We start from the raw sequence: 24,430 nt of genomic DNA on the forward strand, positions 1-24,430 counted from the left end.
TTCAAATTCTAATTTACCTATATTAGTATGATTTATGTCCACGCCCCTTTGAATGTTTTTACTCACAATTATAAGGCACAATACATAAATGTGCTCTTTAACTTGACTTCAAATCACATTTATGCTCTTCAATTTTGGATGTGCACAAATAGACACTTAAACTTGTATAAAGTTGAACAAATAGACACACATGTCTTACATGTCATCATATTCATTTTTTGTCCTACATAGTGTCTTACGTGTATTATGCCATGTAGGACTCATGTGTTTATTTATTTAAACTATTTCTGTTTTGAAAAAGTTGAAGGTCAAAATTAAAATTTGAAGTCAAATTTTAAATTCAATAAATGTATTATGACTATAAAAAAGAAATATGTTACGTGTCAATTTTCATGATAAAGGGAACAAAGTAAAATATCAATAGTTCATATTCTTGAAATTAGACCAAAAATTCAAGAAAACTCTGAGCACAAATCAGTACTACACAGTGTGTGTGAAAATGGGGAGATGTCTTCTTTCATCCACAATTTCTTCTTTGAGAATTTGTCAGTTACCCAGAATTCGTATTCCTGCATTTCCCAAGAGTTGTAGCACCAATTCACAATATGGGTTTTGTACAAGTTTGTCCACTGGCGGGGGATTTTGCACCAAGGCTGCTTTATCGGAGGTGGGTATCAAGAAAGAGTACTCAAAGGTTGCTGCTGATTCAACCGGAAGTATCCCCTCCAGTGAGCTACTCAAAGTGGTTGAAGCTGCAGCCAAGACTGGTGCTCAGGTTTGGCCCCCTTTCTTAATCTGGTTTTATTTCTATGTTCTTGGCAATTTTCTGCTTAAAGATTGAATTTTGAGTTCTTGTTTACAATGTACTACTTATCAAATTAGGATACCCTTTGTTCTGTTGGGCTATTAGAGACAGGGAACTGGTTACCTAGAGGATAAGTTGGATGCTTAAGAATATGATGTTAAGCTTCATTGAGGAGTTTGGATGTTGGAGAAAGATAAAGACTCCATCCGTGCACTTTTACTTGTCCATTTTGAATTTTACACACCTCTTAAGAGAAAACGTTTAATATGATATAAATTAGTCTTGTGTCTTAAGAAATAATTTGGGGAATAAATGATTGATGTTGAGGGTAAAGCATTAAAAAAAAAGGGTTCTTCCGTTGATATGCTTAAAGTGTCAAGTAAATGAGAGATTTTAGTGCTGACTATAGTAATGGAATATCAATGTCTTACTTTTCTATGGACAAATTAGGAATCATCAATTTTCTTTTCCATTACTTCTATATCTCCCATCTGCATCTAGAATTTAAATAATCTCTCTGGCTCCCAATCTATTACTTTGTTTCTCATTTTTCTCATTTTCATTTTAGGTCGTAATGGATGCTGTGAATAAGCCCCGAAATGTTACCTATAAAGGGCTCACTGACCTAGTGACCGAGTAAGACTTTGTATTACTTCCCTTTAGTGGTGGTTATTTTTTCATATCAGAATTGACATAGTGCTTCTGTTTCTTTTCTTCTACGTTGATGATCAGTGGCATATTGTTTCTAATAAATTTTTCATTCTTGTTTGTTTATTGTTTCTCAGTTTCTGGTGATAACACTGAGCACTGTATGGTTCACTGTAATTAGTGAATCTACTTCTATCACTATCACTATGTCTAGTTTTGTAGCAAAGAATATTTTCTTTCCTTTTTATTTTCGATGCGTCCATTGAAATGATTAAATTCTTCATCAGGCTTTAGTAAATATTCTTTGACTTTCTTCTATCATTATGTGAACATTGGTTACTGCTCCGTGATACTTCGTTTTCTTGCTGGAGGAACATTTCTCCATTCTCTTAAGATCATAGCTTGAATTTAACACTCAATTTAAAGAATGCCTTGTTAGCGAGTATGTACGGTCTCACTTTATCCGTTGACCTTATGCTTAACAATTTGGTGATTTATGTGAGCTACCTTTAGTTGCTCCTTAGGTTATGATATTCATTTTATTTCTTTATGTGGAGACTCTCATCATGCTGTCACGGTAACATGTGTTGGCTTAAACTTATTGCAGCACAGATAAAAATAGTGAATTTGCTATCCTTGAAGTCGTGAGGAAGAATTTTCCAGATCATCTAATTCTCGGGGAGGAAGGAGGAATTATTGGGGACTCGTCATCTGATTATCTTTGGTGCATTGATCCTTTAGGTTTGTTCTTACAGATCCCCAACTTCATGGCAATGAAAGTAGCTACACATTTTAGCTGACACTCTATTGAGGTTAAGAACTTATGTAGGTCCTCAAAAGTAGAAATGAATTGTCAAGTTCCAAGTGGTTTTAACTTGTAATGGTCAGGTTATTTTAATTTGAAGGGGTCACATTTAACTAGTTCCAGTTTAACAAATATACAACTTTACTAACCTAAATACTAGCAGATTTTGCACACGCTAAGGCATGTAATTGCAAAAGCAATATATGGATGAATATTGAGCATCGTCCTAACTTCATAGTCGAAAATCGGTGGAAGCATCGAACAATGAGGTAAAATAACTAAGTATTAAAAGAAGGAAAGAATATAACTAACACTAACTAGCTAAGAGAAAATCTTGTGGTAGCATCTAACAAGCCTAGTGTTTCTGACCTCACTTAATTATTTCATTTGGACCTCTATCATCCTCTTGATCTTACTGATAATGTGAACTAATTCGGAGTTCATAATTATTCAGGGTACATTCCTATGTCAAGTGAAGCTAACCTTCTTAACTAATAACCTATTTTTGATGGTTGTTAAGATAAGGAGGATGCAATGAGTTTAGCTCTATTTTCCATGCCTCTGGTTTGAAGTAGAAGCCTATTCTACAATCAAATCATACCATTATCATCTATTTGATTAGTATGGATCTTAATCTTCTCAATCCTGATTCTAAATGAAGAATCTCTTCCGAGTTCCTTAAAATCTAGAGAAGGATCTAGTTGGTGGTCAATCAATGAAAAGCATTAAATACAAGATTGAACAAACAACGTACTTGTTAGTAATAAAGACCAGGAAAAATAGTAATTAGTCCAAGCTTCATGATAATCCTAAATTGGAAATTAACAAAACGAAAGAGAGGAACTCTATTTGGTGTCCTAGTCTCTTCAAAAGCTCCTTGTCTTGTGTCTTATTTGGCCTTCAAAAAATGATTTTTGTTCCTTATTATGGTCTTGGAAGTTCCCTTTCTTTTCCCTCTTTTTTCTTCCCGAAAAATCTTGAATTCATTCACAGCCTTACGAAGTAAAACTGGTTCATGCTAAGAGTTGAGAGCATCATAGACACCCAAGGAGGTGGTGTAGTAGTTGAAGAGTTGGAATAGTAATTCTTTTGAAACGGGTAACTTGTATGCCTCAGCATTAAGGGCTATGCTGACCACCTCCAAAAAGTATGAACAGAGAAGAGAGAAAAAAAGAAGAAAATAGAAACAGAAATACTTGCAAAGAATCTACGAAATCCACTGATTAGGTTTCCTCGTCTATATTTTGTTCTTTACACCAAAAACCTAAGGAAGTATGGAATAATAATCTTAGAACCAGTTTCTCAGCAAGGGATGACATTGAGTAAATTATTCTCTTATACTGAAGACTTGTTGGGAAGATTTGCTTGAAACCTGTATTGTTAGGAGGTAGCAAGTGGATTACGCGAGACGCAAGCTGATCCAAACACCACAGATCCCAAAATAAAAAAAGAGAAGAATTGAGAACTTCGTGGAGAATCACCTAAACAACATATTTTCAAAGTGAAATAGAAGTAGAAGGAAGAAATTTTGCTTGTGCTTTATCTTACCAATAAAACTGAATTCCGGTGTCTCTTTTTTGTCTTGCAAGTCCCCTCTTTATATGCAAACCCGAAATCCTTAGCCAAGAAGGGAACACTGAAAATCTTGGACTCCCTGCATATATGTCCTGCAGCAGCGAGGGAAGCTTGATATAGCTGTGCGATTGCGCAAGTGCATGAACATCCAAGCAGCTGCATTGGCACAGGCATGCAGTCACATAAGCACATGGAGTGGCTAGTGCAACCAAGCTAAACTTGCACAACTTTAGTAAAATGGTCATTACTTTGTTCAGGGAAGTCATAATAATGAGCAATTTGAAGCATTTGCGACTAGATATGAAGGTTGCAATTTTACGAATATCATGGCTTAACTTGAGATCTATAATAATCCAGATTACTTTATGAAGTTTTGTCAAAATCTGACACGATCTTTCACATTTTTGGTCTATACAGTTCTTTCCCTGGTATGCAAAAATATTTCATATCAAGTGAGATATCCACAGTGTGTACTTCTAAAACATTCCAAATCTTTTGCTAAAAATACTTATTACTCTCTGTCTCAATTGTCTCAATTGATATGAGACACTTCCTTTTCAGTTAGTTCCAAAAAGAATAACACATTTCTTTGACAAATATGTAGGGACACGATCAACATTTTACCCATGTTGGGTCCCATTTAATAGTCAAAAAGTCCTTAAAAGTGTACTTTTCGATTTAAAAGTCATTTATTTTAAGGGTAATTTTGAAACGTTGCAAAGTCTCCCATATATTTTAAACATGTTCCTAGTTTTGGGACCGGGAGAGTTATTCTTTTGATTCTTGTTTGTTGTTGTTCAATAGAACCAACAACATACCCAGGGTAATCCCATAGGTGGGATCTGAGAAAGAAAGATGTATGTAGACCTTACCCCTAAGAGTGCTTAATTTTACCTTGATAAATTCATCTTATTACTTATAAATATATATCTTGCATGTCTGAGTTCAATAAAATGTTCTTTCACTAGAAACAAGCACCATATATTATTTTAAAGACAACTCAACCAAGGAATGAATGTTAATTGGTAACTTTGAATTGCAGATGGAACAACAAACTTTGCGCATGGCTATCCCAGCTTTGCAGTCTCTGTGGGTGTTCTTTTTAGAGGGAAGTCAGCTGCAGCTGCTGTGGTATATGCTGGGATAGTTTCCGATGTGCCTTTTAGATTTTTTTACCATGGCTCTGTCGAAGAGCACTGTCTCTTATCCAGCAAGTTTGGTCTCTGATAATTTTATGATAGCTGATTCCAACTTAATGTGTAAGAAGAGAACCAAAAGCTTGAACCATCACTAGCAACTTAAATCATATAGTGCTAGAGATTAATTATTGATATGTTATATACTGTCTTGGACAAATTATATTATTAAAACTAAGAACATAAATGAGAATTCTTATACTCTTGAGGGACCTGAACTGAGAGATAATAAAGAGGAAGGAATTTTCAGCAAACCTCACAAATGTTATATAGTTGAAAAGTGACTAGCTTTAATATTGCTGTAAGATTTTCTTTCTGAAGCTATCCATAATTTATGTAGGATGTGTTAGTTGAACTATAATAGATGCCCCCGAATTCAACCCTGGCAACTCTGCATTTCTTAATTCACTGAAGACTTGAATTAGCTGACCAACCAAATTTATGTGACGTTTATCTTATAGTAACTTTTATGTAGTATACAGAAGACTGAGAACGAAATTGGAAACCATAAAGTGGGAAGACTACCAATGACACCAAATCTCTTATTCTAATATCTGGTCAGATATGACATCTGAATTCCTTGTCCTGAACATAATATTGTTAAGGTCTTTTTCTGTACAGGTTGAGTTTGTTGGTGGCCCTATGTGTTGGAATACTCGAATATTTTCTGCAGCTGCAGGTAAAGAAGTTTATCTATAACAAGTCATTTATTCAATTGCAAACTCCAAAGATCTACTAATGACATTATACAATTTTCTTCTCCTAGGCAAAGGAGCCTTTGCTAATGGTGAAAAGATTCATGTCAGTCGAACTGACAAGGTGAGAATTTATACATGCAAATGAGTAAAACAAGCTTAATTCCCATTTTCCACAGACCCATGACTAGGAATGAGAGTTTGATGATAACTTTCAGTACATCTGATAAACGTGGTTCTAGCTTGTCTTATTGCATTAGAGAGTCAGGTAGTGTGGGCCTCTACCTGCTGTGTGTGACCTGTTATGCGTCTATACCCATTTACATGCATGTGTATTTATTACTATTTGAAATTCCTGCTAGTTTTGCACCTTCTTTTTGGGCAAAGACATTATATATGGCTTGACTTTGAAGTTTTAAATTGACAATAGCGTCACACATAAAGCTCACTAAATGAAAGACACACTTACTGTCGATCTTCTTTCACCAATTCTTTTGACTTATTCGTTACTGTTCTTTATTGTTTGGTGTGTGTTTAGGTGGAACAATCTCTTCTGGTGACTGGATTTGGATATGAGCATGATGATCCATGGGCAACCAATATGGAATTGTTCAAGGAATTTACTGATGTCAGCCGGGTAGCAACTTTATCCCTTATCTTTATCTGAAATTTTGTACATTCCCCACCGAAAAAAAATTCTTCTTGCCGTATTCTGCATAGGGTGTGAGAAGGCTTGGTGCTGCTGCAGTGGATATGTGTCATGTTGCTTTGGGGATTGCTGAAGCATATTGGGAATATCGTCTAAAGCCATGGGACATGGCTGCAGGAGTTCTGGTATTCTTGCTTTCATTATTTTCGATATTTCCAGACACTCTTCTTCTCATGTTTGAAGAAAATTGTAGAGAGCTGAGGTGATGCATAATAGGTCCAATCAACAAATTGTAGTATCAATATAATATTTTGTTTTCCTCTCCTTTCTATTAAATAGGAAAAATGCTTAAAAATGTATTCTTTGCCACATGTGTTCTTTCCTTTTTCTTTATAGATTTGTGAAAAGTTATTTAGTCGGTGAAAGAAAGCAGCATATTATGTACTTATCCAAAAAGGAAAAAAATGCAGCACTCACCATTGTGCATGTGTGTGTGTTATTTTAGGTGGATAAGTAAAACTAACCATTGTGCAATAAACAAGTAATGCAGCGGGGCAAGTGTGCAGAAGGAGTTAAGGTTCTATAACAGGAATGCTTTTGTTAGAATGAAACCTAAGTAGCAGTATATAAACTTATCTCATTTCTAAGTTCCGTATGATCCTATTTGATGCAAATTTTTCAAGATCAGTGGGTTGGTTTTTAAATCGAAGAATTGAATGGTTCTCATCTTTTTGACTTGAAGTATCAGATGTTGGTAACGTTGTAGTAATGAAATACCACCAGGATATCCACTCATGAAAGTGAGTTTAGCTCAAATGTTGTCCTTCTCAAGTTTCTCTGAAGGGGGTTACTTCTAGTTTACGAACTAATGACAAGTTATGTTCAAGTGATCAAATCTATATTTAACACTGTGGTGTATGTTTCAAGCAGATAGTTGAAGAGGCTGGAGGGACAGTTTCGTGTATGGATGGAGGAAGTTTTTCAGTATTTGATAGATCGGTCTTGGTATCCAATGGTTTGCTCCATGCAAAGGTCAGCATTTACCTATGTTGAACTGAAATTAACTTGCTAACTGTTTTTGATCTGCATATGGTTGCAGACTTGCAGTTGATGTAACACAGTACGTCAAATCTAGTTGATCAATTTTGTTTTTAATATTTATTTATGATAAGTATCTAGAAGATGGAGTATTCTTATTCCTTTAAATTTTGGTTAAAATCTAGAGCATCCAACCTTCTAATGGAAATGCGTTGCTACTCATTGTCGTTTCCATTAACATGCGCAGCTCCTTGAGAAAATTGGTCCAGCAACGGAAAGTTTGAAGAGCAAAGGGATTGATTTCTCAGTGTGGTTCAAGCCAGAAAATTACCATACAGAAGTTTGATACGTCCTGTGTTTTGTCCTTTAGATGTGCTGCTTGAAAGATTCTTCTACAATCAGATTTTGATTAGGTCGGTATTTGTATTTTCTATTTTACATATTATTGTATGGAACTGGTCAAATATTCGTCGGTGTAAGGTAAATATTAATATAACATGTCTTCTAGGTAAAAGGATATTGGCAGCGGAAATAAATTGTATTGAATTCTTACTGGAAAAAGACATTTGTTAGTAGAACTGACTTTATGACATCTGGTCAATCAAATTACACGATTTTGTCTATTAACATTATGTTATGATTCCCATTTGTTTCCATGTTATTGTACAAGTGTACAACCGGCAAACAAATCCATTAAATGTTTGTATGTAACTGAGAGAGTGCAATACTGGGCCTTAAAATGTATTCCCAGATCTTACAAATTTTAGTTTCTTCTGGCGAATGCTCTGAACTTGAATTTGATGTTTTAATCGAGAGTTTTACTTTTTAATCCTGGAGGTTTACAGACCCATATGTCACGGACTTAGAGTCTTACTAAAGCTCCTGCGGCACTTGACAACTTACTCAGGAATTTTTCACGATCTTGTAAGCTCAAGTAAGCCTTTAAAACTAAGATCACTAAGAGAATGTAAAGGAAGACTTGAGAATTTTGGAAGAAGGCTTTGTATTGCTTGGAAGATTGCTTACACTTTGTTGGGTTGCTTGTTTCAAGCTTGGATGCCTTGCAAATGAATGTCACCCCCTATTTATACTACCTCCTAAGGACCTAAGTGTAAATATTATTTACTTTACAAGTCCCTCCTTATTTACACTTTAGTCCCTCTCTAGAAAATTCTACACATTCTTGGAATTTCTAAATCTTTCTAAGAAAATATCTAAGTTATTCTAGAGAATTATAAGGAATTCTCTACCCTTCTATATTAATCTAGAAGGTTCTAGAGTTCTCCACAAACCTCTCCACAACTCTATACCCTTCCTCTCCCATTCGGACGCAAAATTTAATTGTCATGTGGCGCGACGTGACACTCTCCCCACCTATGGATGCGACGACAACGTCGCATCGCCACTTCATCGGTGACCGAGTCTTGTCTTCTCGTACGCGTGAGCAATAGTCCATTGACTCGATCAATGCCCTCGCGCAACTCCTTCAATTGCTTCTTTATCTCTTCGAACTCGGCCTCACTATCTACCTCCTTCCTAGGAGGTGAGTGCCTCGACTGTTTCTTTAGCATCACAACGTTGTTCCCTTTCGGAACCTTCTTCGTGCATAGTGGCATCACTGGCATGGCCTTTTTAGCACCATTGTCTTCTTTCAAACTTGCAATGGCGGCTACGAATGTCGACTTCTCCTTCTTAGGATTTTTCTTCAGCTACATGGCCGATAGTCGGACCGGCCCTTTTGTCTTTGGTGCCTTAACCATGGGAACCATGCATGTTCCTCCTTGCTCCATGTCCAGAAGTCGTTGGAAGTAAGGATCGATCACTGTGTGGCACTGCTAAAAGAAGGCATAATACATAAATGTGCCCTTTAAATTGGCTTCGAATCACATTTATGCCCTTCAACTTTGGTTGTGCACAAGTAGACACTTAAACTTGTATAAAGTTGAATAAATAGACACACATGTACTACATGTCATCTTACATGTCATTTTTTGTCCTACGTGGTGTCCTACGTGTATTGTGCCATGTAGGACTCATGTGTTTATTTATTTAAAAGTTGATAGTTAAAGTGCCTGTTTGTGCATTATAAAAGTTGGAGGTCAAAGTTAAAATTTGAAGCCAAGTTTAGCGTCCAATATATGTATTACTCTTGCCCAAGAATATTGTCAAAGAGATCTAAAGGAGCGACAGTGAAGTTGGTCTTATCTTGCCACTCGCCTAGCGTGATGCTTACTCCATGCGCGACTCCACTCACGAGAGTCGGTTGCATTGATCGTCCTGAGTTGGCGTTACTTGGACTGTAACACAACCCAACCTTGTCGCTGCCGTCTTGGTCATGATATTGACCTCTGCACCTGTGTCGACCATAGCACGAGCGGGTCTTCCATTGATCGTGATGTCGACATGCTGCGTGCTGCATATTCTCGGCTTCTCTGGTTGCTTGGTGATAGCTTCGCATAGTCCTATCAATCCCAACTCCGTCGTCTCCGCGCCTTGTTCTTGCTCATGTGCTTCCTTCTCTTAATGCTCTCGTCGGATAGCACCAAGTCTCTTCAGTTCAGGGCACCTCGCATAGCCATGCGACCCACCGCATATGTAGCAACCACCTCTTTGGCAACCTCTGTCGCCATGACGTCCAAACTCCTTGCCATCACACTTGTGGGTTTCATGCTTCTTAGGATGTGGCCGCGGCTCCTCGCCTTTCCACCATCTCCCCCATCATGGTCATGACTACCTCTCATCTTCTCTCCTCTGGCTCTGTCGGGCTTTTCGTGCCTGAAGTTTGTCAAAGCTTCGGCCTGCGTGATGGCTTCATCAATAGTCCTGACCTGTCGGCGTTTCAACTCTGTCCTGGCCCAACTCTGTAGCTCATCCATGAAGTGGAACAACATATCTTCATTTGTGAGGTTAGGAATCTGAAGCGTGAGGGTGGTAAACTCCTGCACATATGCGCGTATGCTTCCCATTTGCTTCAACTCCCTAAACTTGCGCTTCGCCTCATAGATGACGTTGTTAGGGAAGAACACATTCTTGAACTCTTCGTGGAATTGCTCCCTAAGTGTTGATGGTGCAACTCCTCTTCCTTATTTCCGACTCTTTACGCCTCCACCACAGCATGACCATCTCCGAAAGATACAACACAATAGTGTTGATCTTGTTTTCGTCGCTCTTCACTTGGTTACACTTGAAGTAATTCTCCAAGTGCTACAGAAAGTTCTCCACCTCTTGAGCGTCACGGACGCCTCTGAATATGGGTGGCTTGGGAGCCTCGACCCTGGCCTCCCTATCACGGTCAAGCGACGATGATCCTCCAGCTTCCACGCCCTCCTTGAGTGCTTTCATCTCGGTCTTCATGGTCTCAATCGTGCTCAACGCCTCCATGAGCCGACACTCCAAGGAAGTGATAACCTTCTTAATCTCAAACTCAGACCGCTGGCGTCCCTCCAACTCTTTACGGATGGATTCGGTCTCCTAGAGGGTGAAGTCTTCAAGGGTTTTAAACTTGCCATCAGCCACATTCATGCGTCGGCCTAAAATCTCTACGGCCTGCCTCGCCACTTCAACCCTTGCGATCCACTCCTCCCACCACCATCCAGCCTGACATTAGTGGTGCTAATTTACGCCTCCTCCGTTAGCCATTCCCTTAGTACAAACCTTTGCTCTGGTACCACGTTGTCACGGACTTAGAGTCTTACTAAAGCTCTGTGCGGCACTTGACAACTTACTCACGAATCTTTCACGATCTTGTAAGCTCAAGTAAGCCTTTAAAACTAAGATCGCTAAGAGAATGTAAAGAAAGACTTGAGAATTTTGGAAGAAGACTTTATATTGCTTGGAAGATTGCTTACACTTTGTTGGACTGCTTGTTTCAAGCTTGGATGCCTTGCAAATGAATGACACCCCCTATTTATACTACCTCCTAAGGACCTAACTGTAAATATTATTTACTTTGCAAGTCCCTCCTTATTTACACTTAAGTCCCTCTCTATAAAATTCTACACATTCTTGGGATTTCTAAACCTTTCCAAGAAAATATCTAAGTTATTCTACAGAATTCTAAGAAATTCTCTAGCCTTCTATATTAATCTAGAAGGTTATACAGTTCTCCGCAAACCTCTCCACAACTCTAGACCCTTCCGCCCCCATCCGGACGCAAAATTTAATTGTCATTTGGCGGAACGTGACACATAGGTTTCTATCTCTGTTAGTGGGGAAGAAGTTATATTTTTTATCTTTTTGCTTTATTAGTTTAACACATGGTATGCAAGATTTTCCTAGATAGGTCAACTCTTGTCTATACACGTTTATCACTTGATACTATTGAGTTCTGGGCTTAACGCCAAACCTCTTAGGCTTCAAACATATCTGCATAGCACATGCATCTTAATTTACATATACAAAAGAAAGAACACAATCTCATGCTTTCTGCCGCTAGTTCAATGCTCATCATTGTAAACATTAGGGTGAAAAAGCTAAAAGAAACTGCAGTTGCATGCTAAATTCGTATCATATGCCATAGAACTCAGGCTTTTGGACGGAGGACAGCACCTTTAATGACAAGCCCCTTCTTCCAGTTCCCACCTTCATATTCATATAGAGAGAACTCTATTTCTCCATTCTTTTGATCTGCTGAAGTCATGAACTCTCCTGCTGGAATTTCTATCCATTTTTCTCGTCGTTTTTCCACCATATTCTCGGTATGTCCTTGTCTGCTACCATCTGGGAGTATGAGTCGAAGATTCACTGGATTTTCCCATCCATAAGCAGGATCCTTTAACATGACAATGAAGACAACCTCATAAATGAGCCCTGGCGACAGCTTAGTTGTATTGAATCTTCCATGGATTTCTAGCCAGCAAACATCTAGTAGTTCTGCTGCTGGAAGAAGGACATCACTGCATAAACAATAAAAGTGTCATTTCTGGCCTTTTTACTTTGCTAGTCTTCACTCTTCAACTACAAAAACCTTTTAGTATGCAGTACATGTTGGTTTAGAATAGCTTCTAATAGGAAATGTGAAAGTTTTAGTTAGTTTTAACTCCTGAATGCTGATTATCATTTCGTGGCCTGACAGCTAACACATGTTTACTAATTTTTTATCTCTTTTAGCACATTACTTCTCCTGTTCTGTTTTAGATGTCACTCCTATTTTAGGTTTATTCCCCCCCAAAAAAAAGAATGACTTTTTCTATCTTCAGTTTTTTTAACTTTAAACTTCTCATCTTATTCTTACGCCACAGTATCATGTAATGCATAAACCACAAGTTCTAAGGATACTTTTGGTATGTGCCAAAAGTCTTTTCTTTCTAAAACTCCATAACCTATGCCCCCAAGGCCTAGCTCGAGTGGCAAAAGGTGGAGGGTTTGTGGCTTAGGTCGCAGGTTCAAGCCCCACACCATGCAAAGCAAAGCCAGGTATTTAGATGGAGAAGGGTAGAGGGCGGGCCCATCATCCACCGAGTTTAGAAGGCTGTGATTGGTCCAAAGGGCGGGTCACAAACGGATTTCTCGGTTATTAAAAAAAAACACTCCATAACCTATCACATACCACCATATGAAGTGAAACGGAGAGATTATTATTTTCTATTCCAGCCCTATGTGTGGTAAAAGATGCTTTGGATCTACACTGAAGTTCAACTTGAATGAGTCTGGTTTCCTTTGTCAAATGAAACATTTTCTATTACCTTGACTCTTGTACCAAGGGCCAGTGCCAGAAACGGTTGTTTTCTGCCCAAGTGATCAAGAGATCTCTTGCATACAACATGAAGCAGTTGCCATATGACTTCTTATCGACCCAGTATTTCTGCATGAAGTGCAAATTAAGTATAGCCATAGCAGTAGATAAGTCTACAGAATAAAACTGTAATTTCAAGTGATTGAGCTTAATTGACTAGTTGAACTTGCACAACAGAATCGGTCTAACAAGTCACAAGAGGACATGCTTCTCTTGGGGTTAAGTTGAAAGCAGAATTCTAAGCTTTAACAAAATATACACAGAGCATGACATAAGCTCATAAAGTAGATATATGCTTCCAAATAGTATGTAGGGACTGTAGAACCCGTATATACAAATAACAACATACCCAGTGTAATCACCCACTGAAACTGTATATCAACATTAAAAAATAACGAACTTCTCAAGGATGAACACTAGAAATATATCTATTACTCCGGACAAATTTAGGTGCCTCATTTGGTTTGGACATGACTTGTAAGGTAAAAGTTGGAGTCTTGTTAATCTTTTATATGAAAGAAGGTTCAGAAATGGAGATAAAGTTGACTTCTTGAAAAACATGAATGTTGTTATGTGAGAGAGTAGGTTAAATTTTTTTTTGAAAATATTATATTAAAAAAGTTTTGGTAAAGGAAAAATTTCCTTTTCAGAAGGGTGTCCAGCGTTTCAAATTGAGCCTTAGACAAATTTTTCTTACCTTGCGCTTTTGGTTCAGAAATACTCCCGTATATAGCTGGTCATATAGTTTGTCCATGGAGGATCTGTCAACTGAAGAATCTGCCTCTTTTAGGATTTCTTCATAATTATGTGGAAATCTGAGTACTCTAGCGGCTTCCATTGTCTTGTTAGTCTTAGTACTCTTGCTGCTCTGTGGCATAATCTTTCTTGGTTCTTCATTGAGTACGGCAGCATCACTATGGTGGCCTTGAGGAGAAGCATTGCTTAGTTCTTGATTTTGTTGTAAATCCTGATCTTGTGACAACCCTGACCCCATTTCTATGAGAAGAACTCTTTGTGGATGCTGGTGTATGTATTCTGGAAGGCCTAATCAGTAGTCATTCTCGTGAATAAAGGGTGTTTTTATTTTGAAACTCTCTTAGTTGAGCATCTTTTGATTTTATCTTTCTTGAGTGGAGTCGGAATCTACTTTAAGAATTTATTCCTGTCTTCCACTTTGCACTGTCTATGAACAGATTCATGCCAGCACAGATAGACCTTAAAAAGGTTATTCTTTTACAATAAGTTATGAGTTATGAGATTGTAGATATCCAGTATCTATGCTGGTGGGAGGTAGAAGGTACCCCATGGAATTAGTCGAGTTGAACCCAAGTTGGTCCATACATCATGTCATAAAAAAAAAAGTAAGAAGACTGTAGATTTTTCCTTTTTGGTGATAAATTCACTAATGTTGCTGGATTTGGAGAATGTCTAAACTTTGAAAATTGCATTACTCTAGCTACTTGGCTACACCTCATTGGAAAAACACCCTCCTATCTGAAAAATAGCTTGCACTTAGCACCTTTAAAACATTCCAAACTCCTGCAATACTTTATTAGACCCCCTGCACTTTCTGCTCCTGATTATACTTGGTTATTTCACCCCTAGTCACTTGCTGCCTCCTTTTCATATCAATTACTTCTATATAGTGATACTGTGGTAGTGTAAAAGAATTTTTGCATGACCGGGTCAAGTACAAGATAACTACATGTCTGCCCATAGTAAGTGGAATTATTATCTTGAAAAATAAGGTGGACAACATGATAGAACATGTTAAATTGCAAGGTTTCAAAATATTGTTACTTTTACATAACAATTGTGTGCCTTCTTTCAGATGGCTGGTTTTTGTTTATTTGTGGCTGTATACTGAACATATTGCAGCTAGAATTGTGTATTGCTTGCCATTTGATCTTCTTCTGATAAGTAGTTAAAATTAAAAAATCTAGCTTTATAGCATTAATTCTAAGACAGAGACCTGAGAGATAAGATTGATGTTTATTGATCTAATAATAGTGCCTTTTATTTTACTTATTAATTGCACTGTTGGTTACCACTTTGTATGGTCAATACTTTCAGAATCAGATGCTTGTCCTGACATCCTGATAGAAGAAGTCTTATCATACGGCAAGCTGCTGCTGCTGAGGAATATGGTGATTTTATTTCGTTATGTCCAGATCAGTCCTTATCAAATATATATATTCTTCCTTTTGTTATTCATATTTCCATATTCCTTCTCATCTTATAGATTTCCTTGAGATCATAGCATCACAACCAATGCATGTTTTTTTCATACTAAGTTAAATATTATTTCACATTAAGCTTCTAGCAGGAATGCATAATTATGTGCTCATCGCACAAAGATCTTTGAACAATGCAACAGAACTATATTTCTTTTAAGCATGAATTGGTTTAAAGAAAGAGTGAGCAGATAATCTGGGAGAGAATGAAGGTATAATCCTTGTTTATTCCGTGATATCAAGCCATCATTAACATAATGATGTTTTCAAGATTTAATTCTTATAAGCTGATGATGTGTCACGCCCCCCAAACTGGGTGCAAGGTGATTGACACCTGGTCTAACTTACTTGCTGAGTGAACTATGAATTTATCATGTATAATTTAATCCCAAAAGTTTCTGGGCTTTACGCTGTGGCATGCATTTGCTCAAGATATGTTCGTATTAGGAATCACTTAGACTAACTTATTTATCCATAATATACAAGAATTCAAGCTGTTGGCTTACGAGTTAAAAGAGTATCCTGCAAACCTTCAAATCCTCAAAGGAGATAATTATCCTTGAGTCAAGTCATTCCAGTAAAGATTCAAGCATTGAGGAGAGACTTTTAAGATTTTTTTTTCAGTGAAGAGTACATAGGAGGTCAAGCCCAGGGCTTTGGTGAATACTAAGACTGCAACGTTTGATGTGTGAGTTAGACGCACATTGTGGATTACAATTAAATGTTGCCGCGAAACAAAGCATTTGTAGTTAGTGGAAAAGGATAGAGTGGCAGGTCATTAGTCACTGAATTTTGAACTGAACAAACTTATACCTTCAAAATAAATTGCATAAGCTTCTTATTCTTTAGGAAATTAACACCTAATGACCTTGGAAATAGGTGGTCTTGAACTTTTGCTACAAGGATAAACCTTCGACGCCAAAAGTCGATACTTGATGTTCTGTTCATGGGGCAAGCAAGATTAAAAGTTCAAGATCATCCACCTCCAAAGTCATTCTTGTATATCACCCAGACGGAAAATCTCAGGACACTTTGGGACGAATAACAATACCTTTGATGACTAAACCCTGTTTACAATTCAGTTTCTCGGTTTCATATAGAAAAATCTCAATCTCTTCCCTCTTCTTCTTCCTCTTAAGCTCACTGATCGTGAATAACTCACCTACTGGCACTTCTATCCATTGTTCTCTTGCTGTTACATTCATCAGATTTACTGTAACATCTTTGCTCGACTTATTTGGGATGATAAGCCTCAATGTAATTGATTCCAGTCCATCTGCATATTCTTTTATCTTCACCACAAACACAACCTCGTACAATTTTTCTGGCGTAAGTGCTTCTGTATCAAACCTCCCACAAACTTCCAGCCAACGCACACTTTTTAGTTCTGCTGCTAAAATTTTTTCATCGCTGCAAAAAGTGGTAAATTCAAAAGCATTAGCTAGGTTCTCGCAGCTTATCATGTAATAATATTATATGTGTGGCTGCAGGACTTTTAAAACTTGTAGTTTCAAACATGTCCCAACAGTTGTGTGAATATAAAAGTTCATCTCATGGATAAAATATGAAGTTTAAGTTCAACTGTTACCAAAATTTTCCTTCTTTTTTGCAGGCCGAAAAGGAAATAGAATCACATAAATTGAATCAGACAGTATATCTTGACTTTGTTACCTTGTCTCTTTTATTTCTACCCAATTCCAGTAACGATTGTCTTCTCCCCATGTGATTGAGAGATCTTTTGCATATAGCATAAAGCAGTTTGCGTTATTCGTTCTGTCAATCCAGTACTTCTGCATATCATATCACTAATATTATTTGAAAGATTGCATAACACTGTGAACTTCAAATAAATGAAGAATTATTAGAAGACTATCATAAAAGTGTTGTATATAATTACAACTGCATAGCTATTTTGAAATAGGATCATACATACTTCTGTATAAGATAAGATAAAAAGAAGTTTAGAGAGAAAAAGAAGAAAGGGAAACTTAAGTTGCTCTACCTTCTTATTCTGTTTGAGGTAGACTCCATTATATAGCTGTCCATATAGTCGCTCCGTGGACAATCTATCAATCTCCAACAGAGAGTCTGCTTCTTTCAAGATCTTATTCAGATAATATGGAAGCTGAGGTCTTATACATGGAGGCTGGACTCTTATATTTGTTGTTTCTGCATTATAATTGACATCAGTTTTGCTTCTTTCTGGTCTTAGCTTACTTGGTTCTTCTGTCCTCACAGACGTTCGCTCTCTATCTTTTGGATTCTTAATTGATTGCTTTGCACCCATCTTAAGAGATTATTGAACAATTTTCTGCAAGTCTAATATTATATTATCTTGATATGGAGAAAAACAAGCTTTATGACTACTTGATATTTTGCCATAAAGTTTGATGCTATGCTGTTTTTTTCTTTTAAATAAGTGACTCAAAATTTTAGCTTAAAGCATCTGATTCTCTTTTTTTTGAGGAATTCACCCTTTCTACAAGTTATTCTTCTACTAAAGAATTAATTCCTTCAATTGTCGATGAATTGCTTTGTAAAGTAGCTTATCTTTTCTTCTTCTTCGTGTAAATTGACACTCTGATTTGAATCCTTGATTATGCTTGTTACAATGAATTGAATTAACGATATGGAAATTCAATCAGTTACAAGAGCATCGTGGATTAATACTTGGCAAGAACCCAAGTGAAATCATTTAAGTAGTAGGGGGGGAAATGGGGTTCACTATGGGTTTTTGCATTGTTTGGCATTTGTCAACGACACCATATGACCATACTTATTGAAATGATAGTTTACGATCATCGGTGTAACTTAACATGTTTTTTTTTCTAGATCGTCAGTCAAAACTATTACCTTATAAATGTGACCTGATTGTGTAACTATTTTTACATGGTCAGTACTCAGGCATAGAACTTTTTCGCCCTTTTGGCAGCAAACACACTAATGTTATTGAAATGCTTGTGTTTGAGAAATATGACATCTCTATTATTGTTAAATTTTATTTTGTTTACTCATAATATTTTGTAGAAGAATTTAGACAGAAACTTCAACACCTTTAATAACCAGTCCCATCTTAAGTTTTCTACCTTTCCTTTCATGCACATAGAATTCCAAATTTGTGATACTTTCCATCTCTTGTGGAATCATGAAAGTCCCTAGTTGAATTTTTATCCATTTTCTTTTTGGCTTTTCCATAAGATCTTCAGTACTTTGATGTTCTTTGGTACCATCAGGCTTAACAAGTATAGTTTGCAGTGGAAATTCCCATCCTGAGAGAAATTTCTTCAATAACACCACAAGTGAAACCTTGTACTCTACTCCCCTCGAAAGCTTTCCTGCATCAAAACTTCCACCAACAGCTAGTGATAGAACTGTTTCCATCTCGTAAACTTGAACAGGTTGATCACTGCACACATAATCAATTGAAAATAAATGCATTTTTGTGTCTATGTGTGGTTTTAACATTCTATATCTTTTTTGACACTAGTAACATTTGTATTTCAGTCAGTACTTAGGTAGTTCTGAAAAACCATATTTACAAAAACAAGAAAAAGATTAAAGTCTTTCCAATGCGAAACGAGGAACTAGCTAAACCATCTATGATTGACTCAGTCTCATTGGAGTAGACATTTGTACAACAAAAACAGAATAATAAAATACATTTAAGCTTGACTTCCTGCAGGTTGTTGTCCCTATTTTCAAAACATCTATCATTCTATATCTTAGTGTAGAAATGCCCCTTAAGTTCTTTTAGTGGAAATGTGGAGGATTGATTAATACTTCCTAAACATGTCACCAATATATTTTTTTTCTTCATACACATCCTTAGCGACCTATCCTTCTTTCTGACATACAAGACAGGTGCGCCTCATGGTGAGACGCTTGGCCTAATAAACCCCTTCTCAGAGAGAGCCTTCAACTGCTCTCAAAAAGACATTGGAAATTGATGAAAGTCTACTAAAAGGTAAGAGATATATCTCATAATGTAGATTAAATTACCTTGGATGCTCTTTATATTGGGGCAGACTCCACTTGCTGCTTTCTTCTGACCATAGGACATGTAGATTTTTGGCATACAAGAAGAAGCACTTTGCCTTTGTCTTTGTATCAATCCAGTACTGTAGCATATATAATACATTGATTAATATAGACGAACACGCCCATATATATATAGACTATAAAACATGGATAGTTTTGTATACCCTGATTTGTTCATCCAAAAGTACTTCCACATCAGGCTCTTCATATTGTAAGATTTCTTCCAATTTACGCGGAAGACGTCTAATATTGTTGCTGCTACTGCTGTTGTTCTTTGGTTTTGCTCTTTTGCGAAGTATTGCACAACTCATGTAGAAATCAATTGCCTTGATAAGCTTACAAATGATGATATTTTTTGCTAAAAAATTATCAAAGTCAAGTAATCTATGTTAAAACCAGATATATGCTGATGCTCTGAGTGGTAACCAAGTTAGAATTTTTAAAAGAAAGCATATATTCTTAGGGCTGTTTTTGGCTTAAGAACCTCCCATCTGTGGTGTGGAAGATCCTACTGCTAACATCTTCTATAATACAAAAGTCACCAAAAAGATATAAATCTCTATTTGAAGTTGAGTAGAGACTCGTGCTAATAACATGTTATCGAGAAACATAAACCTCTACTTGAAGTAGCGTGTAAAAGAAGAAAAAATAGAGATGCTTAGATAGAAAAAAGAAGTGGAGATTGTTACTATTAGATAATTTCATTCAATTATGTTTCTAGTAGGGTTGGAATACAGTAAAAACTTAACTGATCATACATATTCTCACCTTAATATATGACTTGACCGTGTAAATTAGTATGGTTTGGTGTAATAAACACTAGGTGCAGGTAAGCTTTTTACACAAGTATATACATTGTCAATTTGACACAAAAATCCCCCAGAATTCACAAGAATTGAGTACATCGTCCATGTAAAACTACATGGTTCATGGTATAAATAATATGTAAAAGTACTCGATGAACATCCGTAGCTCAATTTATTCATAAGTTTTAACACTAGAAAAGATGCCAACTGGTATGATGCTCTTCTTCACATGATATGTTACATTCCTAAACTTTAGTCATACATCGATTCGAGCCTATCCATTATTTCTATCTTGGTTTTCCTCATCAGAATCTTCAAAAAATGCAAACTGAGCCATGGATCCACAGTTAGCACCCAACAACCAGATTAAGGATAAAACTTCACCACCTTTCACAAGATATTGTGCATGAGCACGTGGTGCAGAGCATTTGGCAGCATCAAATAATATCGCGATCCAAGTTTTGTGAATAATCTTCCAACATTTAACTCTGTCTTGACACCAATGAGGTTCAGTTTGCAAACAGTTTACAACATTAAAAGCTTCATACAAGAACGATTCCTGAGGAATGCTCCCCTCAGCAGCTTTTTTCATGATCTCTTTGCAAGCTTCTTTTTGGCTTAAATGTTTCTTTTCATGAAGCAATATTTTTATCTTGTTGTTGGTCTCTTCTATCTTTTTCTTGTTAGGAACAGGCATGAAGAAAGGTCGAAAAATAAGAATGTAAACCATGTAGTCTGATAGAGACTTTGAACATTCTCTAAGCTTTTCCAACTCTCTTGAATCAGATCCAATATTTGCCTCAGGTACATCAACATTAAAGAAAATCTCTGTCACAATGTGCCATACTATGAGGAACTCGTTCTTGTTAAGCTCCTTCGACATAGAGAACTTGCTGGTGCATTTAGTGAATTTAGAAGCATACGAGTTACAATCCCAGTCGTGCCTATTTATACATATTTCTATTTGTCTTAGAATTTCAGCTTCCAATAAAGGAGAAAGACTCTTTTTTTTCACATATATCATCTCATCAAGATAATTTGTAAGGTGTAGGTAATCAATTATGCATTCCCATGCTTTTGGAGGTCGATTTAAACCATAGTTTATGAGGTTGAATTGTTGGAGAGATGGTCTCCAACACCATAGAGCACGTGGCCGTGGCCACTTTAAAGCTTTGAGGAATTTGACGACCCAAGTGATTGGCCTCGTCTTTGCCCTTGACATTGTGGCAATTGTGAAAGTTGAGGAATAAAGCAATACAACAAAAGCAACGGCATCCAAAAACATACCTCCAATGAGTAAGCTGTAGGTTAGTCCCACATCGAACGGATCAAATTGCTTTTGGTTGTTGTTCCTCACCAACAAAGAGAAAGAGGCCAATGCTGCAGGAAGTAGAACCCAATAGACAGATCGAGCTGAGTTCCCAAAACTTTCATGAAAAATTTGTGCCTTTGTGTATAGAAGATCATGTAGAATCTCGAGTTCAGCCTGTGCGATTCTAAAAGCAAACAGATCAGTTCTGTTTTGCAGGAGTTGTTGAATTCTACCGTACTCCTCAAAAGTGAACTTGTGCTCCACTAGAACACCTTTATAGGCCCTGAATATTGTATACGCAAGTTGTATAACCTCCACATCATCCAGCTCTCTCGCTCGGAAATTGTGAGGTTCTTCTGACGACTTCCTCTTCACAACATCTTCATACTTACGATGACTCAACGTTATGGACTTATCCATACTCCCTATGAACCTAGCACGTGCCCTCTCGTAACATTTGATGATCCCAGCCAGGAACACTAGGACATTTGGGATCCAAAGATAGTTTTCTTGGGAGAAGGATAAGTAGAACACGTAGCCAGAGGACAGGAACATGAAAACAAACGTGAAGGCATACCTAAACCACAGGTCATTGTCCTCGAGGGAAAATGCTATCGCGTGATCAGAACCTCCCAAGTGCAACAACATACAAGAAGCCCAAAGTGACATAAGTTCTGCCTTGTCATGTCTTGTTTTGCTGTAATTTATAATGAGATTGAGAATGAAAGCAGGGGCCCAATCAGCAGCCATGTATGCTGACCAAACAAACACCATCAGGATTTTACTGCCTGTTCTCTTCCTGAATGGTGCTAAAAGAAGCAATAGAGCTTGGATGAAGAGGCTTAGGATGCAAAAAGATTGCACATTATAGGCAATCCAGGCAGCCTTGATATGATTTATAGACATCATTTATGCCTAGCAAGTATTTGCTCAATGAATTTTGCATATGTATCGAGTAATCGGAGATGAAAAAGGAAGACCTGAAATTTTGTGAACAATGTTGAAGGATGTACCTTCCTCTTATGTCAAGTGTCCCTTACTTGAATATGATCCTTTTCTTCTGCTTCTTCTACCTATTATTATTGGGATCCTTTACTCTAACTTGGTCTCTTTCTTTTATACCTTTTTGATCAACTTCAATACAAAAATTTAAATTCACTTTTACTTGTCACTTTTAACATATCAAGAAAAAACAAAATTATTATTGAGAACTCCATTTTCATAAAGTTAGTTATTCATTTCAATTATATATTAGTGTTAGTTAGACAATTTGTTATAAATCCCAACTGTATTATTCTAGAACCATCTAACCATCTATCTGTATAAATAGATAGCATACACTGTTTCATTGTAATTCAGTTTTGATATTCATTCAGTTTATAAAAAATACAGATCAGTTTCTCTCCTTTCTCTTCTTTCTCTTATGTCGATCATCAATGGTGGATCAGTTCAAGCTTTATGAGCTAACTTTGTCATGGTATCAGAGCTTTAGAGGTTTTTTTTTATCTCTGCTCAATTTCATATCTGTTAATTGTTCATCTTCAATTTCGTTTTTTTTTCTTCTCTCTTCTTCAATTCGCACAATGGTTGAAGTTGTGAATCACGTTGCTGAAGCCTCATCCTCTGTTCCAGCTCCCACAAATTTTGATGTTGGAAGCCCACTATACATCCACCCCTCTAACAGCGCAGGTTCAGTGCTTGTTCCTGTACCATTTGATGGTGTTGGTTTTCGATCATGGAAGAGAAGTGTGTTGCGTTCACTTTCAGTGAAGAACAAGTTAGGGTTTATCAATGGAGAATGCATGAAGCCAAGCCCACAATCTCCTGATTATCGTCAATGGGAGAGATGTGATGCCATGGTTACCTCCTGGATACTGAATTCCTTAAGCAAGGACATTGCAGATAATGTAGAGTACGTGTTTGATTCATTGGAGCTGTGGAGTGAATTATAGGATCGATATGATCAGACCAATGGCGCTAAGCTGTATCAAATTCAAAAGGAAATTAATGACCTCAATCAAGGTATTCTGGACATCACCTCCTACTACACAAGAATGAAGAAACTCTGGGAAGAACTCACCACACTAAGTGCTAAGAGTATTTGTAGCTGTACTTGTACATGTGGTGCTAAAGAGACAATGCATAAGGCTGAGCAGGATAGACGACTCATTCAGTTTCTCTTGGGTCTTAATGAGGTTTATACCATCATTCGAGGAAACATGCTGATGATGAACCCTTTACCTTCTATGGGACAAGCTTTTGCTCTTTTGGTTCAGGAAGAAAAACAAAGAGAGTTCAAACCAAACAATCAATATTCTGCAGACTCTTCTTCTTCCCTGAATGTTAGTACCAGTTCTTCACGAAACTCTGGAGGTCCTTCAAGTGTGCGAGGTTTCCAAACTAACTATGCCAACAGTAATGTAAGGACAAGGCCTTACTGTGATCATTGTAAAAGAGTTGGACACAAAGGACAGGTGCTACAAGATCCATGGATATCCTAGCAGACCAAATGCCAATTCAGGACCTAGTTCCTAGCACTGAGCCATTTCATGTGTTTTGTGATAGTCAATCTGCCTTACACATTGCACGAAATCCTGTTTTTCATGAGCGAACCAAGCACATCGAGATAGATTGTCACTTTGTCCGGACTAAGCTTCAAGAAGGTCTCATTACTCTACATCACGTTGGCACTACTCAACAGTTAGCTGATATACTCACTAAAGCATTGACTGGAATCAAACATTCGAATATCTTATCCAAGTTGGTAGTGATTGCATCACCTTCAACTTGAGGGGGGGTATTGAGAACTCCATTTTCATAAAGTTAGTTATTCATTTCAGTTATATATTAGTGTTAGTTAGACAATTTGTTATAAATCCAAACTGTATTATTCTA

The 24,430-nt window shown here is 37.1% G+C and overlaps 4 protein-coding genes across 6 annotated transcripts; 1 reads left to right on the forward strand and 3 right to left on the reverse strand.

Moving 5' to 3' along the window:
* The first annotated feature begins 419 nt into the window (after nt 1-419).
* On the forward strand, nt 420-15,474 carry LOC107011112 (phosphatase IMPL1, chloroplastic). Of its 3 annotated transcripts, none has more exons than XR_001455810.2 (11): nt 420-775; nt 1,374-1,441; nt 2,061-2,194; nt 4,876-4,964; nt 5,651-5,708; nt 5,796-5,848; nt 6,263-6,361; nt 6,445-6,558; nt 7,304-7,405; nt 7,659-7,824; nt 15,219-15,474. XR_001455810.2 is itself a non-coding variant. In XM_015210471.2 (10 exons), exons 1-10 carry the CDS (start codon nt 500-502, stop codon nt 7,755-7,757), a joined length of 1,092 nt encoding a protein of 363 aa, XP_015065957.1. In that variant the 5' UTR covers nt 420-499; the 3' UTR covers nt 7,758-8,020. The 3 variants fall into 3 exon arrangements, 1 of the variants encoding a protein (XP_015065957.1); XR_003576951.1 differs by lacking the exon at nt 15,219-15,474 and adding an exon at nt 7,920-8,020; XM_015210471.2 differs by lacking the exon at nt 15,219-15,474 and having other exon boundaries at nt 7,659-8,020.
* Nucleotides 11,737-17,760, reverse strand: LOC107010031. Its single transcript, XM_015209306.2, has 7 exons — nt 17,382-17,760; nt 17,051-17,169; nt 16,405-16,789; nt 16,248-16,319; nt 13,843-14,193; nt 13,096-13,214; nt 11,737-12,306 (listed from the first exon to the last, which is right to left on the reverse strand). The coding sequence occupies exons 1-7, from the start codon at nt 17,664-17,666 to the stop codon at nt 11,934-11,936; spliced, it is 1,704 nt and encodes a 567-aa protein (XP_015064792.1). The 5' UTR covers nt 17,667-17,760; the 3' UTR covers nt 11,737-11,933.
* Nucleotides 17,761-17,864: 104 nt separating this feature from the next.
* On the reverse strand, nt 17,865-22,685 carry LOC107011113. The gene is made up of 3 exons (XM_015210472.2): nt 19,582-22,685; nt 19,379-19,497; nt 17,865-18,785 (listed from the first exon to the last, which is right to left on the reverse strand). The coding sequence occupies exon 1, from the start codon at nt 22,442-22,444 to the stop codon at nt 20,498-20,500; it is 1,947 nt and encodes a 648-aa protein (XP_015065958.2). The 5' UTR covers nt 22,445-22,685; the 3' UTR covers nt 17,865-18,785; nt 19,379-19,497; nt 19,582-20,497.
* Nucleotides 18,413-19,938, reverse strand: LOC114073855 (lectin-like). The gene is made up of 4 exons (XM_027914194.1): nt 19,902-19,938; nt 19,582-19,775; nt 19,379-19,497; nt 18,413-18,785 (listed from the first exon to the last, which is right to left on the reverse strand). The coding sequence occupies exons 1-4, from the start codon at nt 19,936-19,938 to the stop codon at nt 18,413-18,415; spliced, it is 723 nt and encodes a 240-aa protein (XP_027769995.1).
* Nucleotides 22,686-24,430: the final 1,745 nt, after the last annotated feature.

This window comes from Solanum pennellii, chromosome 2, assembly GCF_001406875.1.
Source record: "Solanum pennellii chromosome 2, SPENNV200".
NCBI classification, from domain to species: domain Eukaryota; kingdom Viridiplantae; phylum Streptophyta; class Magnoliopsida; order Solanales; family Solanaceae; genus Solanum; species Solanum pennellii.

What these genes read in the sequence shown, in the direction of transcription:
- LOC107010031 (XM_015209306.2), bottom strand. Translation starts at nt 17,666, where the DNA reads ATGGGTGCAAAGCAATCAATTAAGAATCCAAAAGATAGAGAGCGAACG. An exon ending in ACCTCAAACAGAATAAGAAG is followed by an intron (nt 17,170 to 17,381) that starts GTAGAGCAACTT and finishes TATGATATGCAG; the next exon opens with AAGTACTGGATTGACAGAAC. An exon ending in TTCTGAACCAAAAGCGCAAG is followed by an intron (nt 13,215 to 13,842) that starts GTAAGAAAAATT and finishes CACTTCATGCAG; the next exon opens with AAATACTGGGTCGATAAGAA.
- LOC107011113 (XM_015210472.2), bottom strand. Translation starts at nt 22,444, where the DNA reads ATGATGTCTATAAATCATATCAAGGCTGCCTGGATTGCCTATAATGTG.
- LOC114073855 (XM_027914194.1), bottom strand. Translation starts at nt 19,938, where the DNA reads ATGTTAGCAGTAGGATCTTCCACACCACAGATGGGAG. An exon ending in TTCCACACCACAGATGGGAG is followed by an intron (nt 19,776 to 19,901) that starts GTTCTTAAGCCA and finishes ATAATTTTTTAG; the next exon opens with CAAAAAATATCATCATTTGT. An exon ending in CAATATAAAGAGCATCCAAG is followed by an intron (nt 18,786 to 19,378) that starts GTAATTTAATCT and finishes TTATGTGTGCAG; the next exon opens with TGATCAACCTGTTCAAGTTT.
- LOC107011112 (XM_015210471.2), top strand. Translation starts at nt 500, where the DNA reads ATGGGGAGATGTCTTCTTTCATCCACAATTTCTTCTTTGAGAATTTGT. An exon ending in CAGCCAAGACTGGTGCTCAG is followed by an intron (nt 776 to 1,373) that starts GTTTGGCCCCCT and finishes TTTTCATTTTAG; the next exon opens with GTCGTAATGGATGCTGTGAA. An exon ending in AATATTTTCTGCAGCTGCAG is followed by an intron (nt 5,709 to 5,795) that starts GTAAAGAAGTTT and finishes TTCTTCTCCTAG; the next exon opens with GCAAAGGAGCCTTTGCTAAT.